Here is a 17,609-nt window from a genome sequence, read left to right as displayed (position 1 = left end):
CCCATTTCATCAGTGGAAACAGAAATGAAATGACCTGTCCGAGGTCATCTGGCTGAGCCAGAACCTGAAGCCAGGTGCTCTGGTTCCAAATATGAGGCACATCTCCTCTCTTTCCTGCTTTTCTCCCCAAGGATTTAAAACTTGGTTGGATGGGGCCGTGGGAGGTTTGGGGAGATCAGACAAGAAAAGGCTGCCCTGATGGTGAATGTGGGGGCCAGAAGCAGGACTCAGAGGGAGAGGCGTTACTCTAAGACAGTCCTGACAGTCCCACCGGGGCCCCTGCTGCCAGGGCTGGGCAGTGGTGAGCATAACTCCAGTAAGAGTTGGCAGCTCTAGTCTGAACCCCTGAAGCGGAGGGGTGGAGATCCCACTCAAGGGAGGAAGACGCAAGATTCTCTCTGTGGCCACCCCAGGCTTGCCTTCCCCTCCCTGGTCCTCCCTCCACTCTGTTCCTTCTTGGACAGCTGGCTGGGACAGATGGCCTGGTGGAGAGCAGCCCTGATCTGGGAGTCAGGAGAACTGGGTCCCAGCTTGTCCCTGCTACTGCCCCAAACGGTGGTCCCGAAGGGGAGGCAAGGACAAGGGAGGGATGGGACAGGCAGCTGCTCACCACAGTTTCTCTCATCCAGGCCGTTGGGACAGTCCTTGACCCCATCGCAGGCAGGCACACATAGTCCATTCACAGAGCAGAGGAACTCTCCAGGGCAGGCTGGACGGGGAGTGCGCCATCAGGACACGTGTCCTCATGCAGACGGGATGCACTTGTGTGCTCACACATGTACCCACATGTACACACACCTGTATACACGGTGCATGTGGACAGACATTTTCGGGCACATGTACACAGCATGCACACGTATGTGTGAGTGTGTATCCCTAGGAACACAGGTGACGGCCTTGCCAAGGACTCCTTTGTGTGTGGGCACACACAAAGCTGCAGGTATTGTGTACACTCGCACACATGCACACACACATCCAGTCCTTTGGTCCAGCCTCTTGGTGCTTCCGGGGAAAGCTGCAGGGGCATCGGGGGTGCCCGCCCTGCCTCCCCAGGGCTGCCCATACTCACGATCCGACTGGTTGTATAAGCCGTAGTGCACCTGCACACCGGGCCCGGTGAGGGGGATCTGGGATGTGAAGTTGACGGTGATGCCGGCAGTGGCCACCACGGGGATCCTCTCGGCATAGGGCTGCAGGGTGCGCAGGCCACACAGCCTGGGGGTGACAGAGGCAGACTCAGGGCCCCATGGGCCAGCCCGAGGGAAGGGACAGCTTAGGTCTCCGCACACAGACAGGACAGGGGCAGAGCAGCCGGAGAGGAAGGGGGAGCTGCACCCCCACCTTCACCTTCTCTGTCTTGATTTCTCCCTTGGGTGACCACTCACCCCGAGTCATCTTATAGAAATCAGCCTATGTCACTCCCCTGCTCAGAATCCTTCAGTGGTCTCCCCTGCCCTGCAGGATAAAATTCAAAGTCTGAATTCTCCTCCTGGTCACCTAGGAGCTGTGAGACTGGCAAGTCAGGGTCCTTCCCTGAGCCTCACTTTCAAATAAGGGAAATTATCATTTCTCTGTTGGCTCCCAATCTGACAGGACTTCAGTGTGTCAGCAGAGGCAGGAGTCTTTGCGGGTCTGCTGTGTGTAGGCAGGGAGGACGCTGCCCTTGGGTTCAGTGTCGGGGAGGAGGCAGCAGTGTGTCCTTCCCACTAAGGTGGGACCATTCCCCAACCAGGGGAGGCCCCTCCCCACCATGGTCCACTTGTTCCCACACAGCAGGTGGGAGAAGCCCTACAGAGGCGTGAAGTTCTTCCCAGAGAGCAGGTAGGAATCTTCCCATCTCCGGGGATGGAGGGCACAGGGGGTGCATCCCACCAGGCGTCGGGGCACACTTGCCACCCAGAGCACAGGGGCACGCTTTCACCAAGTGGGTGCCACCCCCCCCCCGAGAGCAACGGGCTGCTCTCCAGACAGCACCCGGGGCTTCCTCCCTCCCCGGGTGGGTCAGCCCCCTCACAGCGAAGGGAGCACCCTCCCAGAGCAAATAGGAACGCCTCTGCAGACCAGGGAAACACACCCAGGACACAGGTCAGAACATATGCAGTGAGAACTGAAAGTGCCCCCAGTAGAGAAGGTCGAGAAGGCAGGAGGAAGTCGAGAGAGCAGGTGGGAATGCCCCAAAGCATGATGGGAGCATCCCACAGCAGACACAACAGCCCACGGAGCCGGTCCCCTAATTCCCGGGGGCCGGGTACTTCCACGGAACTTGTAGAATATGGCAAGCACTTCCTAGTTCAATTAATTAGCGAGCTAATCAAACAAACAACTGAGGAAGGTCTGGGGTTGTCTTGTGTGCCCCCCCCCCCCCCATTCTTGCCTCCAAACCAACAAACAGTCCTCCAGGTGCACTCCGGGGACCATCGCGGCTCCAAGGTAAAAATTAGTTTCATAATAATGCTCAGGTAATATTTGCCTTTTTCACTCTCATTCTCTCACCAGGATATGATGGAATTTTCTAGAGACTACATGATGTGGGATTTGCCACCTGATTGAATGCAGACGCAGATGTGCATATCCAGCTCTGGCCTATTAGTCCAGTTTAAAAGAAAATTGCAAAAAGGTTAAGCGGTGATATTTTTCTTGCCAAATGGAAATATAATTAATTTTCTCTAAAATATGTTATTGACGTTTAAATTGCCATGGGCATATTTTAAATGAATTGATAAATGTTTTTACATTTTCTTAGTTTTAATGTCTACTACTGCAAACATAGATAATATAACCTGCATAAAAGCATTTTAGGGGGCACCTGGGTGGCTCAGTGGTTGAGCGTCTGCTTTCAGCACAGATCGTGATCCTGGGGTCCTGGGATCGAGTCCCGTATCGGGCTCCCCACAGGAGCCTGCTTCTCCCTCTGCCTGTGTCTCTGCCTCTCTCTGTGTCTCTCATGAATGAATGAATAAATAAATAAATAAATAAATAAATAAATAAATAAATAAATAAATTTTTTTTTTAAAAAAAGCACTTTGGGGTGCTAAATAACTTTAAAGAGTATAAAGGGGTCCGGAGGTGAAAAGTTTTGAGAAGCCCTGCTCTACACCAGGATTCCTTCATCCTCCAGCCCAGGGGGACAAGATGAGGATGAGTTGCCACTAGGGGGCACCCCCGGGCAGGCCTGGGCCCTCTCTGCCCTTTAAAACTTAAAGGACGCTGGAAGTTTTGTCTGTCAGTTTTTAAAGCAGATAAACAAATGTTATCGTGGCTTCCTGTCCTCTGAAAGTTTCCCTGAGGAGTGGACAGGGGAGCTAGGGGGCAGGAAATACTGGGCAGGGGGAGACGCACCGAGTACAACCCCGACCATGCTGAAGGTTTGGGGGCATGGGACACTGCCCGCAGAGTCATTGAGAGCTTGCAGGGAAGAAGCCGGAGCCAGGTTGGAGAGCAGTGGGACATTTCAATCTAGAAGAATCTGAGGGCTGCGTGGTCACACTGAGCTTTGGCCTGGGGCTCTGAGGTACCAGCGCAGGCTGACAGGACATTTTCTCTACTGGTGTCTGAGAGGAAGAAGTCCCAAATCAAGGGCATCTGGGTGGCTCAGCGGTTGAATGTCTGCCCATGGCTCAAGTCATGATCCTGGGGTCCTGGGATCGAGTCCCACATCAGGCTCCCTGCATGGAGCCTGCTTATCCCTCTGCCTGTATCTCTGCCTCTCTCTGTGTCTCTCACGGATAAATAAATAAAATCCTTAAAAAACAACAATAACAACAATAAGTCCAGAATCAGCCCATGGCTCAGCCTGGGAACCTGCCTGGGCAGCATGTGGTTCTCACCTGGAGGCCCAAGGCAGGGGCTGGGGGCAGCATTCCTGGGCCAAGTCTCTCCACAACAATTCAAGGCAGAGGCTACAATCTAGTGACTCAGGCTGAGTCACCGAACTTAAAGATGGTCTGTTTAGTCTGTGCAGGGTTAAAATAATTTTTTTTTTCAGGTTCAGTTGCCCACTAATTTCACATAATAATCTAGATTCTTGCTGCTTCTGAAAAACAAGCCCCAGAAACACTGGCTGGAAATAATCAGAGGCGGCCCAAATTAGGCAGAGCACGTGTGGCCCTGCTAAGCAGTCCCTCCCTCTCCCGCGCTCCCCCACACAGCCTGCCTCACAGGACTCTGCACCAGCGGGGGCCCTGTGTGCATCTGCATCTCTGGATCCTGCTGCAGAGCCTTCTGGGAGAGGGTATGCTTCCTCTGGCTAATTCCTCCCCATCTACCAAATGCCACCTCCTCCCCCAAAGGCCCCCTCCGAGAGGCACCAGGAGTCTGAGGGCTGCAGCACCCACCTCACAGCTACAAAGTGCAGGGTCTGGAGGCACATTTTTTCACAGCGGCTGGCTTGCTTTCTCACCTCTATGGATTGGGGGTTTTTCCTTCCTGCCTCACCCAGACTGTAAGAAGGGACCCTATCAATCTTCTTGCATATCAGCAACTCCACACAGGGAGGAATTCAAGAAAGAGTGTATGGGTAGGTGGATGGATTGGTGGATGGATGAGTGAGGGAGTGGATGGAAAGGTAGGTGGGTGGATGGATGGATGAATGGATGAAAAGGTGGGTAGAAGGAAGGAAGGGTGAATGGATGGATAGATGGAAAGGTGGGTGGGTGGATGGATGGATGGATGGATGGATAGATGATGGACGGATGGATGGATGGGAGGGTGGGTAGAAGGAAGGAAGGGTGAATGGATGGATAGATGGAAAGGTGGGTGGATGGAAGGAAGGAAGGGTGGGTGGGTGAGTGGATAGATGGATGCATGCACACACACACACACGCACACACACACGAGCGCGCATTCCCTTCCCCAGGACAGATTAGCGGGAACAAGGGTCAGAGAAGGCAAGCACTAAAGAAGGGGTGCCAGAGCACTAGACCTAGAGTCCAGAGCTGAGTTGGAGGTCTGCTTTGCCACATGAATCAGCCGTGTGACTTTGGGCACGTCGATGTCAGCAAGCTTCAGTTTTCATGTCTGTAAAACGGGGGTGATAATATCTCCCTTGTAGGATGTTTTAAGGAGTGAGAAAATGAGAAATAAGATGAGAAAATTACTTCCCTGAAAGCAAACCGCTGACACTATTGGGCTATGAGCTCATCTAGGGCAGCAGCAGGAGCTGTGCCCACCACATCCCCAGCACCCAGCCAGCATCAGGGTCACACACCCAGCCTGACCAGGAACCCCTGTGGCTGCAGGCAGTGCGGTGGGCTACCCATGGGCCCAGAGGAGCAGAAGAGCTGCCCCACGGCCAGGCCAGGCCAGAGGGGGCTCCAGCAGGCCTAAGGAGCCAGTGGTTCTGCTGTCCCATCAGAGGGACACCAGGGGAAATGATTGGGCAGATCACAAGAAATGTGACATCACAGGAGAGGAAGCTGGCAGAAGGCAGATTCCCCGAAAGGGGGAAGCCTGTGTCGTGGTGACGCCCAGCCAGAGCGGGTTCTGCGAAACCAAGTGGCTGGTGGCCAATCTTACTAGGCCAGGTCCCTCCCCCGCCCCCAGGCCAGGCCTTGGCCATGGGCACTGGTAGAAGCTGGACAGAAAGCAGGGAGGTGGGGAAGGGCAGAAAGGGCTCCGAGGGGCAAGGCCACAGCCCGAGGGTGCCCAGACAGTGAGGGAGCCCTGGGCCGCCTTCCCTCATCACTGTGCTGACACCCGCGGGGCAAGTCACCTTCCCCCGCAGCCCACCCTCTAGTGCTCCTCGTCCATGGCCATTCTGGGTCCAAGGACCGCGCCTCCCCCTCCCTGCACACCCTGTGCCTGCAAATCAACAGTTTCCCAGACCTCTCATATCTTTGCCACCCACACAAGCAAATTTTCCAACAAATGCTCATTCAAAGAATTTCCCAGCATCTACACTGGATGATCATTATCAAAAGAGATCATAACTAAAGGAAATGGTTTGTCCGGTGCTTCTGATTTGGAGGTACACCTCTGCCTTCCCTTTCACGCTCAGACATGGGCAGCAGCCTCGGGGCAGGCCTGGGGACCAGAGTCTCCACTGAGGGACCCGGATCCTTAACGGAAGTCTCAGAAGATAAAGATGGGACTTCCCAGGCCGTTCTCAGAAGCTGCAGGAGCCACAGAAGCTGTCAGTCTTCTCACCAGGAAGCCAGTGGATTGGTCAGGAGTGCCGTGGCCAAGAGAGGGAACAGCAGGCCAAGCTGCTCAGAGGCTCTTCAGGAAGAATCCGCACGAGGGTGAGCACTTATGGGTGCACACATACGTGCTTGGACTCGTGCACACAGGCACAGGTGTGCGTACCCACACATGCCCTGGATCCCACCGTCTTGCTCAACCCTGGCTTCTCCATTTGCCTTCTGGGTGACTTTGTGCAAATGACTTTGCCTCTCTGTGCTTTGGGTTCCTCACTGGCCAGAGAAGACGGTAGGGAGGCCTGTTCCACACCAAGTTGTTGAGGGTGAAAGAAATGGCACCACAAAGCCCTCAGCTTGGTGCCCGCTTGGTGCCTGGCACAGCATTCAGAGCCGGTTGTTAATTTGTGATTGGTGCCTCCTGGAGCTGTGCTCTGTCTGGGCCTGCAGGAGCCAGCGTCCTCCACCCATGATCTCACCTAGTCTTGTCTGAGTGGGGGTCTGGCCCATGGCCGTTTTTCAGATGAGCTCCCTGAGGCTGGGAGAGGTGAGCCCTTGCCTCACAGGAAGGAGAGGAGCTAGGATTCGAACCCTGATCTGTCTGGCTTCGGCTCTTTGGAATGGCATTTCAATAGGAACTAATAAACACAACCTATTTGGGAGACAGCTTTCTGATGTGCAAATGATAAAAGGTTGTGGCCTGGGGCTGGCCTAACCCTTCTGTTTTATACATGGGGAAGGTGGTATATCCAGGGTCACGTGTAGAAACCAGTGTCTAGACTCCCTGAACACATCTCCAGCTCGCCATGCATCACAGGGAGGCTTGGGACGAGAGAGAAGAGAGACAGGAGACCTGCACCCTGACAGACCGCGTCTCCCTGCCCCATCCACCACTTGGCTGGTGGGAAATCCCTCCGAAAGGTGAAAGGCCAGCAAAAGAAGCTAAGTTTTTAGGCATCTCAGGCCTCAGTTTCCCCTCCTGTACAATGGGTGAGGATTGGGTCCATGGCCAGTCCAGCCCATACTTTCCATAGCCCAGTGGTGCTTTGAGACACTGGGAGGGAGCCCCCTGCAACCCCACTAGAACCTGCCATGGTGCCTGAAATCCCACCATCACAGCATCATTCCTCTTAATTAGGACCCTCCTCAACTGTGACCCACATTTAAAATCCAAGGGTAGCTCAGAAAGTCCCTGGAACCAGGGCCCATAGCTTTGCCCGACCCTTCCCGGCTGCGTCATGGAGAGAGAAGGCCCTCCACAGGGAGCATGGCGTGACCGTCATCCAAGCCCCTGGCTGGCAGTGGGTGTGGGAGAGGCTCTGACTACGGGCCTGTCGGGGCTCCACCTAATTGTGCTGAGCCTTGACCCCCTTTCTAGGAAATGGGATGATGATGCCTTTGACGTCACAGGCCGGTGATCCGGCTCCTGGCAAATGGAATAGCCGTGTGGGTGCGGGGGGTGAGGGCAGGAGCACCAGACCCAGGGCCCTCCTGCTCCTTCCCAGAGGAGACAGCGGATTCAGCTCTGGGGTTGGGGGCCGGGGCAGGAAAACACATCATCACCATTCGAACAAGTGTGATGAAATGTGGGCCATGGGCCACTCCTATGGTCATTCTGTGGGCTTCTGATGCTGAGTGGGGAGCCCAGCCGGCCTCAGTCAGTGCAGGCCCCAGGCGGGTAGCAAGGGGGTCTCCAGGGAGCTCCCTGAGGATGAAGGTAGCGATGCCCAGAAACGCCACCCACATGCTAGTAGGGGTGGGACAAGATGCCTTTTCTTTCCCAAACAGCACAGGCCTGGGGTCACAACCGTCTTCCGTCACCCCGCAAACAGCATGGGTCTGGAGTCACACCATCTCCCATTATCTGATGAAAGGCACTGGCTTGGAGTCACACCATCTCTCATCACCCCACAAACAGCCCAGGCCTGACACCATCTCCTGTCACCACCGAGCATCACAGGCCTGAGGTCACACCACAGGCATTTCTTCCTTTCCCTTTTAATCACAGTCCCTGATAAATTGCAAACGTCCTGGGAAGCACGATGGCAATGGCGAGTTAATGAGCATTGTCAAGTCCCGTCACCTATTGTCTGAATAGGATCAATCAACAAACAAGCAAAGTCCCCGTTGGTGAATTATGGACCCCAGCCCCAGAACCCAAGAATTCCAGAGTCCTAGAACCTTCCAACTTTAGTGTATTGGAATCTTGGAGGTGCAAAATCTGTGAAATCAAGAACTTTGCATATTAGAACCCCAGCCTCTTGGACCCCCGGGATCCTGGGGTTGGAAGGAAGGGCAGAGGCCCAACCTGCTATAAGATGCAGAAGCTTCTCTTCAGCATCCTTGGACCCCCCGCCAGCTCTGCAAGGCTACTTCAAGATCGCTCTTCTCTCCCCAAACCTCTGTCCCCCCTACAATGTTCTCCCTCTGTGCCTTCGTCTGGCCCTCTTCTCTCTAACTTTCATTCCAGCACCTCCTCTCTCCCTAGGGGATGCTCCCACCCAGCGCTTAGACATGGGGCCCCTCCCATCATAAGGGTCCCCTCCCCTGAATGTCCCAGGTCACCCCCCTCTCGCCAGACAGAGGAGCGCACTGTGTCCATTCCCCACCTCACTCCTTGCAGCGGTCAGGCCCCCGGTGAGCCTGGGTTGCCAGCCCCAGGGGACATGTACCAGGCCTTCTCCTACTGATCAAACTGCAGCCCCCGCTGACCCATGGACCACCCTCGTGTGGCCTGGCCCCCTGCATCCTGTCCCACTCCCTGGAGGGACTCACTTCTTCCTTAGAAACTTTGTCACCAGGGGGCAAGGGCAGGACATATGGCAGGGTAAGCATCCCCCGGCGATGTGGGTGATATGGGGCCACCCTGGTTACCGCCCATCCCTGTGGAAAGGGTCCGATTAGCAAAAGCGGCCTCGGCTCTGGCCGTGCAGCTTTGCAGCCCGGAAGCCACTTGACAGTGGCCGACAGCCCAGAGTGGCAGAAGGGAAGACAGGCCTCGGATGGCACGGGGATGGGCTTCGGGGAAGGCGCTCTAGCACTGCCGAGTCCTGTGGCTCTTGAACCATCTCATTTAAGGATCTGGGGTGCCAGACCGTGGGGTGACAGCACCCAAGGAAGTGAAGCATTTCACTCGAACTAGAACCAGTATCCAAGGTGGCTGAGACCTTTGGGTGGCAGGAGGGGAGGCGGGGATGGGGGTGGGGGCCAGGACAAGAAATGGGTCAAGGGGTGGGGGCTCAGGCCTGAGCGCCTGGCCTGTCCTCTTCCTCAGCTGCCCATCTGAGGTCTGGGACTTGGGCTCCCAGGGTGGGTAACTGTGGGAGAGGAAGGGGGCCCCGGGGGGTGGGTACCTCCGGTTCTGGATTGTCCACTGTCCCTGGGTGCATGGCAGGTCATACTTCTGCCTCCGCAGAGCATAGGCGTCAAACCAGAGGGCCAAGCCATAGTCCAGAGAGGGCACCTGGAACAGAGGAGCTGGTCACCAAGTGGCCTGTGGGCTGTGGCTGGGGTGGTGGCCCCACTTCCCAGGACGACACCGGGAGGAGGGTCAGGAGTCACACCGTCCAGCTGGGGCTGAAGTTTGCCAGTCACCCAACAAACAGGCATTACTGTGGCCCACAGAGGCAGACCTTGGCCGCACCTGTCACCCCCCTCCCAGAGGGATCTGCACCCAGGGCTCAGCCTGGGGGCACTCCAGCAGAGGCACGACAGTGGTCCCCTCCCAGCCGGGGCCCCCTGAGGTCCCACAGGGTGTTCTGGGCAGTGGGCAGGCAGGTGGCAGGGTATGGGGCTCACCGTGAGGTGCCAGGAGCAGTGGGTGCTGGGCGAGTAGTAGCTGGGGAAGTAAGGCGTGCTGAGGACGCCCTGTGGTTCCAGACGGCCCTCCAGGGTCAGGTTCACCTCACAAGCTGGGGGCCAAGAACAGCTGTTACACAGGGTCCCCTGGTCCCCCCCTCACTGCCCCTCCCAGCAGGTAACCCCACCGCCCTCCTGCCATTGAACAGTAGAAGTTAGTGGTTGAGTGTGACCTTGGGCCTCGGTTTCTCCATCTGTAATGTAAGGATTACATTACACACACCTCGCAGGCCAGTCAAGCAGATGAAATAGAAAATGCTCGAACAGCCTGCCATGTAGTAGTACGTGCTCAATAAATGTTGGCTGTTGACACTGGCTGCACTGACCGTTTACTACACAGGTTCACAACTGTGGGAGCCTCGCAGTTACGGGGGCTGGGGGAGGGAGAACCACCTCCCTCTCAAAGATGAGGTTCAGAGAAGAGGGGGGCCCTGGCTGAGGCCTCACAGGAAGAGGGTGAGGTCAGAGGATGCTCAGCTGGCTGCCGCCTCTCCCTGGAGTCAGGGTTCCCTTGATCCCGTGTCCCCCGAGCTGGGTGGGTGAGTCCCACCAAAGCAGAGCCAGCTCTGGCACCTCCTCAGCCCCAGGACCCCCCCCCCCCCAGAGGGCGGCCAGAACCCAGCAGGGGCAGCAGGGGACCTGGGCCACTGCCAGGAGACCTCTGGGGTCAACAGCAGGAGAGGGAGTGAGGCGGGAAGAGGCAGATTGCCAGGGGACGTGGGGGAAGCAGTGGTTTGTGGTCTCCCGTCTGCAACCCTCTTTTCCGCCAGCTCTGGGACCTGCAGGGTTTGCTTGGCTCATCCAGGCCCAAGGACAGCCAGAGCCTGAATGGGTGGGGGTGGGGGTTCTCCCTGAGAAAGGGGTTCGGGGGATCAGAGCAGGAGGACAGTGGCTAGGCCAGCAGGCAGCCTGGTGCACCCTTCCTGCAAATGCTATGAGTAGCTCTCCCTGAGCTGGGGGCCATCGCCAGGGAGACCTGTGGGGTTCACCTTCAGTGGGAGAGGATGGTCTGGGGGTGAATCTGGGGTTCTCAGGTCTGTGGTCAGGAGACCTCAGGCAGGAGCAGAGGGAAGAGGATCAGGGGAGGAGCCAGGAGAGGAGACACGGGTCCAGGATGGGGACAGACCAGACAAACAGGAATATGGCAGGAGAGAGAATGAGGGAGAGGGCCAGGCCAGGGAGGGTAGGAGAGGGAGGTAGAAGGTGGGGACATGGAGTGAGAACAGAGGACAGGAGAAAGGGGCCAAGGGCGTGGGAGGGCGGAGAGCCGAGGAGCTTCCGGAACCTTCCCTCTGCCCCCATCCCACCCCCAACTACAGCAAAGAAGGAGAAGGTCCTGCCGGCCGGCCCCCCCGGGGTTCTGTGGCGGCACCCCTCCCATCCCTAGGGACCCCTGGCCCCTCACCCTGGAAGGCCACGGGCTGCACGGAAAGAACAAAGGGGTCGTAGTAGCTGTGCAGACCCTTCTTCCAGACCACAGCCATGACGGCCCCGGATGCCAGGACCTCCACCACGGGCTCCTGGCGACTGCAGCCGTACACCCTGGAGGGACAGAGAGAGGTGGCCAGGGCGGGTGGGGCCTGGGAAGGGGCTCTGCGGCCAGCCTGCTGTGCGTCTGCGCGCGGGCTTCCGACCCTCTCTGGCCCAGGAAGCCGGAGGCCCTGTAAGGAAGGTTCGGGCCAGCTCCTCAGGGGAAACAGGCCAGGATGTGCCAGCTGACTCAGCCTGTCCCTCAGCGCCTGCCCCACCACCCCTGTGCCTGGATGCCTGTGCCCCCCGAGTGCCCAGCCTCTACCCTGCAGGGAGGTGAAGTTTCCTGGTTAAGGGACCTGAGGTCACCTGCAATGGACACTTCAGGCTTTCATCTTGGGGTTTCTTTTCTCTTCCTTACTTAGCAGCAGAGCCGGTGCTGAGACTAAAACGTCCCCCAGTCTCCCAGGGCGTGGAGCCCAGAAAACAGACCACGTGGTCAAAGTTGGTTGAGGGCCCTTCTGCTCTGTCTCCTTATCACCACTGAAGACCTCCTCGTGACTCTGGGTGCAAGGCCGAGGATCCCCTGATCATGTCTGAGCCATCATTTTAGACCTCCCAAAGATCTGAGACGGGATGAGCTGCCTGGGTGCCACAGTGAGCCCAGTCCCACCCCCCAACAACTGGCTGGGGTGTGTGTGTGTGTGTGTGTGTGTGTGTGTGTGTGTGTGTGTGTGGTCAGGGGGTGGGGTCCTTGAAGAAGCCCCAGGGGAAGCCTGTAAGCATCCCCACCCTCATCAGGCCTAGAAATCAGATGGTGTGTAGCTTCTCTGCACTTCCCAGAGCCCTCCAGGAACCCAGCCCACGCGCACCCCAGATTGAGGTCACCACGTCAGAGGTGTTGCAAATGAGCATGCAGCCTCAGAGCCAGGAGTTCAGAGACGCCCGGGAGGGGGGCAGCGCTGGGGAGAACCTCGTCCCCGCTCACCCTCAAGGGCTGCCCTTGCTCTGAACACACAGATCCCACTCTGGCTCCTGCCTGGAAGCTGAGCCAGCCCCAGCAACACAGAGAAGGCAGGCAGCAATCCTCAAGTCCCATGTCCTAAAGCCCTGCTCCTCTGCTTGAGAACTTTCAGTTACATTCCCCACTTTCCAAGTATTACAGTTCAAAGTGCTCCTGGCATTCAATGCCCTTTGTGACCTGGCCCCAACTAGACTATATGTAATCATAGTAATAACGGAGAGCAGCTCCTGGATATTTAATGGGTACATTTAACATGTGGATAACATCCATCATCCGTAAAAATGGATGGCATCACTCTGTGTGAGAATCTTGGCACAAATGGTTTGATTATTTATTTGCATAAGCAGACTCCACGCCCAGCGTGGGGCCCAGCACGAGGCCTGAACTCACGACCCTGAGGTTAAGACCTGAGCTGAGGGCAGCCCAGGTGGCTCAGCGGTTTAGCGCCGCCTTCAGCAGGGCATGATTCTGGAGACCCAGGATTGAGTCCCGCGTCGGGCTCCCTGCAGGGAGCCTGCTTCTCCCTCTGCCAGTGTCTCTGCCTCTCTCTCTGTGTCTCTCATCAATCAATAAATAAAATCTTAAAAAAAAAAAAAAAAAACCTGAGCTGAGATCAAGAGTTGGACCCTTCACCAAATGAGCCCCCCAGGCATCCCCCAGATGGTTTGGTTTAAGTCCTCACCATAACCCTGCATGGTGGGTGTGATTGTGCACCCATTTTACAAGTGAGGAAACCGAGGCTCGAGGAGGCAGAGACTTGCTGTAGGTTATGCAGCTAAGAAGCAACCGAGCAGGGGGTTGGAAGTCTGGGGCTGCCAGACTCTGAAGCATTCTAACAAGCCATGTTGCCTCCCAGAGCTGACCCGAGGGGTAGTCTAGTACAACTGCTTTGTTACAGATGGGGAAACTGAGGCTCAGGGAGGGAAGCGGGCCTGCCCACAGTACATAGCCATCTCCAGCCTCCTTTCTGCTTCTCTGCAGGCTAATCCTTGCTGTCTCTCAGAAACCAGTGTCACACCGCCTCTTCCCTCCCACCTTCCCGGGACTCACGAGGTGATGAGCCTCCTCTCCAGGGGTCCAGCCACGTCGTACATGGCCAGTCGGTCCCGGCACTCGGCCAGCGTCCACTCGAGCCGGAGTTTGAGCATGAGATCCTTGGGGCCCTGTAGGTGCCACAGGCAGCTGGAGGCCAGGTGATCGGGCCCCTTCAGCCGGAGGACCTGGCCCTGGCCCACGTAGCTGTAGCGGTAGCAGCCTGGAGGAGGGAGAGGGACAGGCCCCCTGACCCCTGTTAGCCAGGAGGAGAGACCCGGGGGGCCAGCTGGTGCTCACCTGCGTGGGGGTGGTGCAGGGAGAGCAGCTGGATGGGGATCAGCCCAGATGTGCTATGTCCCATCCCTCCATGTCCTGCTGGGTTCCTTCTCGTCTCCTCAATCATTCATTCATTCATTCATTCATTCAGCACTCACTGAGTTCTCTATGCCAGAGGAGGGCCAGAGAAAGGTCCAGTCGCTGCCTGGGAGTGCCAAGAACAGCGAGGACAGATACAGAGCCCAGCGGTAGTAGCTTAGCTCAGGCAGCGAGGACCCCAAGCCTGGCGGTAGGGCAGGGAAGACCTAGGGGGTGGGGTGCAGGGTCGCAGTGTGAGCAAAGGGCCGGGGGCCAGGGTGGAGTTTGAGGCCAGAGAGCAAGCTGCAGAAGGGAGCCAGGGCCCAGATCACGCCCAGGAGAGGAGGTACTTTCTCCCGCGGCCACGGAGTGTTAGGTAGAGCTGGGACGTGGCCGGACTTGTGTCACAGACACTTCTGAGGAGGCTGGGCTCAACCACTGAGCCACCCAGGTGCCCCTTGTTGCTGTGATTGTCCCTGTTTACAGACCTGGGCCAGACAGACCCAGGCTCACCGCATCCTTCCCTGGGCCTTGGAGAACGAGGGCCATGAAGCCAGCCTCGCAGGGGGTCACATGCTTGGGGATGACGCATGCTTGTGTGCCCAGCATAGAACCTCACTCTAAGTAGGTGCTCAGTGCCCGGAGTGACTGCTCTCTAGGTAGGTGTGGGGAGAGGCAGGGGGTGGAGCTGGGAAGCAAGCGCTGAGACCTGTCACCCTTCGGCTGGCCCCCCTTGAGGCTCAGATAGAGCCAGTCTCGTGGGCCTGCCCTCACCCCTCCCTTCACGCCTCCTTCTCCAGCGGCACCCACGCTCAGCCGCACCTCCTGAGCCATCAACTAGGAAAGCTGCTCAGCTGTTGTTGATCATTTCTAGTCTTTAAATTTTGCTCCAAGTTGATGCTTCACTTTTGCCATTCTATTTATTTATTTATTTATTTATTTATTTATTTATTTATTTATTTATTTATTTTTAGGCTAATTAAGCAGAGAGGTATGTGCTGGTCAGTCTCTGCTGATAATCAGAAAGATCTCTGGTGACCTGTTATCTCTGGTCACTGGGAGAAAGTATGTGAACACGCCTGGTGCCTTCTCCTCCCCTGGCCTTTGCTCATGCTGTTCCCTCTGCCTGGAGAGCCTCTTCCTCTTCTCCATCTGACAGATTCCTACCCCCGTCGCATGCCTGAGTCTGCCCCCTGGCCCCCATGAAGGCAGCCAGGACACCCCCCCTCCGCCCACCTCCCACAGTCAGGAGAAACTTTTCCTTCCCCCTAGAGGCAGGTCCCTTCCTCTGCTTTGGATTGTGGCCCCTGGTGTCCACCTCCATCCCCGGAGCAGCATAATTCCCCTTCTCCGCTGCCCCTGGGAGCTCTATTCTAGCTCTGGCACTTGGTGTTTTGAGATGCTGTTTATTTGTCTGTCTCTCTCATGGGCTCAGAGCTCCTCTGAGGGCAGGGGTGAGGACACGGTCATCTTGTGTCCCCAGAGCAGGTATGGGGGCTGGCATGGGGGAAAAGCTCACAAGGCCTGTATAAAGGATTTGAACTGTCACCCCCCCCCTCACATTGGACGCTGTGCTCCTGGAGGGCAGGGACTCTAGACTGGACACCGAACCACGTGAAGATAAGTACAAAGCAACTGCCAGAAACTTGGGGACGAACGGGCAGCCAGCAGAGGCAAGGGCAGCCAAAAGGCCCATCTCAGACCAACAGTCAGGACGATGTGGGCACCAGTGCAGCATCAGATGACAGATGGTAGGTAGGTAGACAGATAGATAGATCAGCTTCTCACCCTCCTATTCTACTGGCTTCCTCAATAATAAGTGTTATACTATATATTGGCAAGTTGAATTTAAATTTTAAAAAAGGAAGGGATGCCTGGGTGGCTGAGCAGTTGAGCGTCTGCCTTTGGCTCAGGTCATGATCCCAGAGTCCCGGGATCGAGTCCTATATCGGGCTCCCCTTAGGGAGCCTGCTTCTCCCTCTGCCTGTGTCTCTGCCTCTCTCTCTGTCTCTCATGAATAAATAAATAAAATCTTTTTAAAAAAGGAAAAAAATAAGTTAAATCTTTGGTGTGTGCTCACTACAGTTTTGCTTGAGAATTTCAGCTATTTGAAAATTGTACTTTGACCTCATCGCCTCCATCCACCAAGGAAGTAAGGATTTGACCAGCCAGAAGATAAGAGAGGGCATAACAAGGATTCAAATTCTGCCTCCCTCACTGCGAGGTAGCCGATGCCCTCAGCCTGGCCTCAGCTCTGGGTAGAAGCTCTAGGTAGTATAAGAAGAATCTGAGAAATCAAGGGCTCAGGATGACAGGGTACAGTAGCACAAGTGGTGCACTGCACAACTAAGGAGTCTCCAGTCCCACAACTACAATGTAGACAGTGCTCCCTGGCACTGAGCAGCAGCACGGTAGCCCTGCTGGTACTTTGCTTCCCAGGGTTCAGGAGGAAGCCCTGGAACCTCTGGGAGAGAAGCCAGGTGACTCTGGTTATAAGGCAAGGGTGTGGGGTAGGAGGAGGGGCAGATGAGCCTGGTGAAGAAGGGGAAGGAACATGTGAAGGGAATATCCCTGAATGTGACAGGAGTATCTCCAAAAGACCAAGTTTACAGGCAAAGGGACCGATACACTTCGGCCTGGCAAGATGATTTTCTACCATCAGTGGAAACTAGCTTGTGAGCTAATTGTGTTCAGGAATAAAAAAAAGCAGAGTCACATTTATGTGCACCTAAACGTGCTACTCACTCTCACACCCCACACGGGCAATATGCGCACACGTGCACACACACATGCACGTGAAATACCTCCCCTCCCCTCACATCCCTCCACCCCCCCCCCCACCTGCTCAGGACTCATCACCAAGTCTGCCATGGCATCCCCTGGGTCCCTTGGGGTCACTGCTCCCTGTACCCCCCAAAAGCCCCAAAAGACACTTGACCAAGCCAAGCAAAACAGCAACTCAAAAGGAAGTGGAGAGGAGAAACCAAAGAGCATACCCAGCGTGGCATTCAGGGCAACTATGTCTTTCACGCTGGCTTCTGTTAAAAGGAAAGGAACAAACAAATAAACAAAGACCAAAAGTAAATAAAGAAAACAAAATAAAAACATGAAAATAAAAATCGAAGAGGCCATTTGAGCCAGCCTGACTGAGGTTTACCCTGAGCACTGACCCCTCAAGGCCCGGCCCCTGAGAGCACCCAGCCCTGGCAGGGGGCCTGCAGCACCCGGGCCAGACTATCCCGCGTCCCCCTCCCTGGTACTGACCCAGGATCACCAGGCCCTCGGGGTCCACCTCGTACTCGGCCCTGTAGGGGGCGGGGGCCGAGCTGTTGGCCGTGGACAGCAGCTCCTCCACCAGCAGTGCCCGCACCACCTCAGGACTCAGCATCGGCCGGCGGTGCTCGGGGATTTGGAGGATGAACCAGAAGAAGCAGGTGAGAGGCCCCTCTCTAAGGCAGACAGACGTGAGAGGGGTGGGAGGGGGCCCGAACTCGTGGCCCTGCCCTCCCCTCTGCTCTGGGGAGACACCACAAGTACGGCCCGCTTACTACCTCCCAGGCACTGCTGCCACCTTCACCTGGAAGCCTCCTAACACCCCCCAGGTGTTCTCTACCTCCCCATGTCACGGGCAGGGACCGAAGCACAGGCGGTTAGGGGTATGCCACCGACCGGAGACAGATATGTGTGGCACAGCTGGGTCACCCCTGCTCCCACTCCAACCATGGCCTCACCCA

The 17,609-nt window shown here is 56.4% G+C and overlaps 1 protein-coding gene across 1 annotated transcript in view; it reads right to left on the bottom strand.

The window, feature by feature from the left end:
• Positions 1-17,609, bottom strand: part of TMPRSS6 (transmembrane serine protease 6) — a 37,168-nt gene that overhangs the window by 6,805 nt on the left and 12,754 nt on the right. The window contains exons 5-12 of the mRNA XM_038550664.1: positions 17,140-17,324; positions 16,872-16,913; positions 13,537-13,741; positions 11,398-11,534; positions 9,933-10,045; positions 9,488-9,597; positions 1,070-1,215; positions 611-709 (exon numbers count right to left, since the gene is read on the bottom strand). Of these exons, the coding sequence (XP_038406592.1) occupies positions 611-709; positions 1,070-1,215; positions 9,488-9,597; positions 9,933-10,045; positions 11,398-11,534; positions 13,537-13,741; positions 16,872-16,913; positions 17,140-17,324 (1,037 nt within the window). The remainder of the gene's footprint in view (positions 1-610; positions 710-1,069; positions 1,216-9,487; positions 9,598-9,932; positions 10,046-11,397; positions 11,535-13,536; positions 13,742-16,871; positions 16,914-17,139; positions 17,325-17,609) is intronic.

This window comes from Canis lupus, chromosome 10 (genome assembly GCF_011100685.1).
Source record: "Canis lupus familiaris isolate Mischka breed German Shepherd chromosome 10, alternate assembly UU_Cfam_GSD_1.0, whole genome shotgun sequence".
NCBI classification, from domain to species: Eukaryota; Metazoa; Chordata; class Mammalia; order Carnivora; family Canidae; genus Canis; species Canis lupus.
Note: the sequence above shows the minus strand (reverse complement) of the source record. Positions and strands in the feature narration are given on the sequence as shown.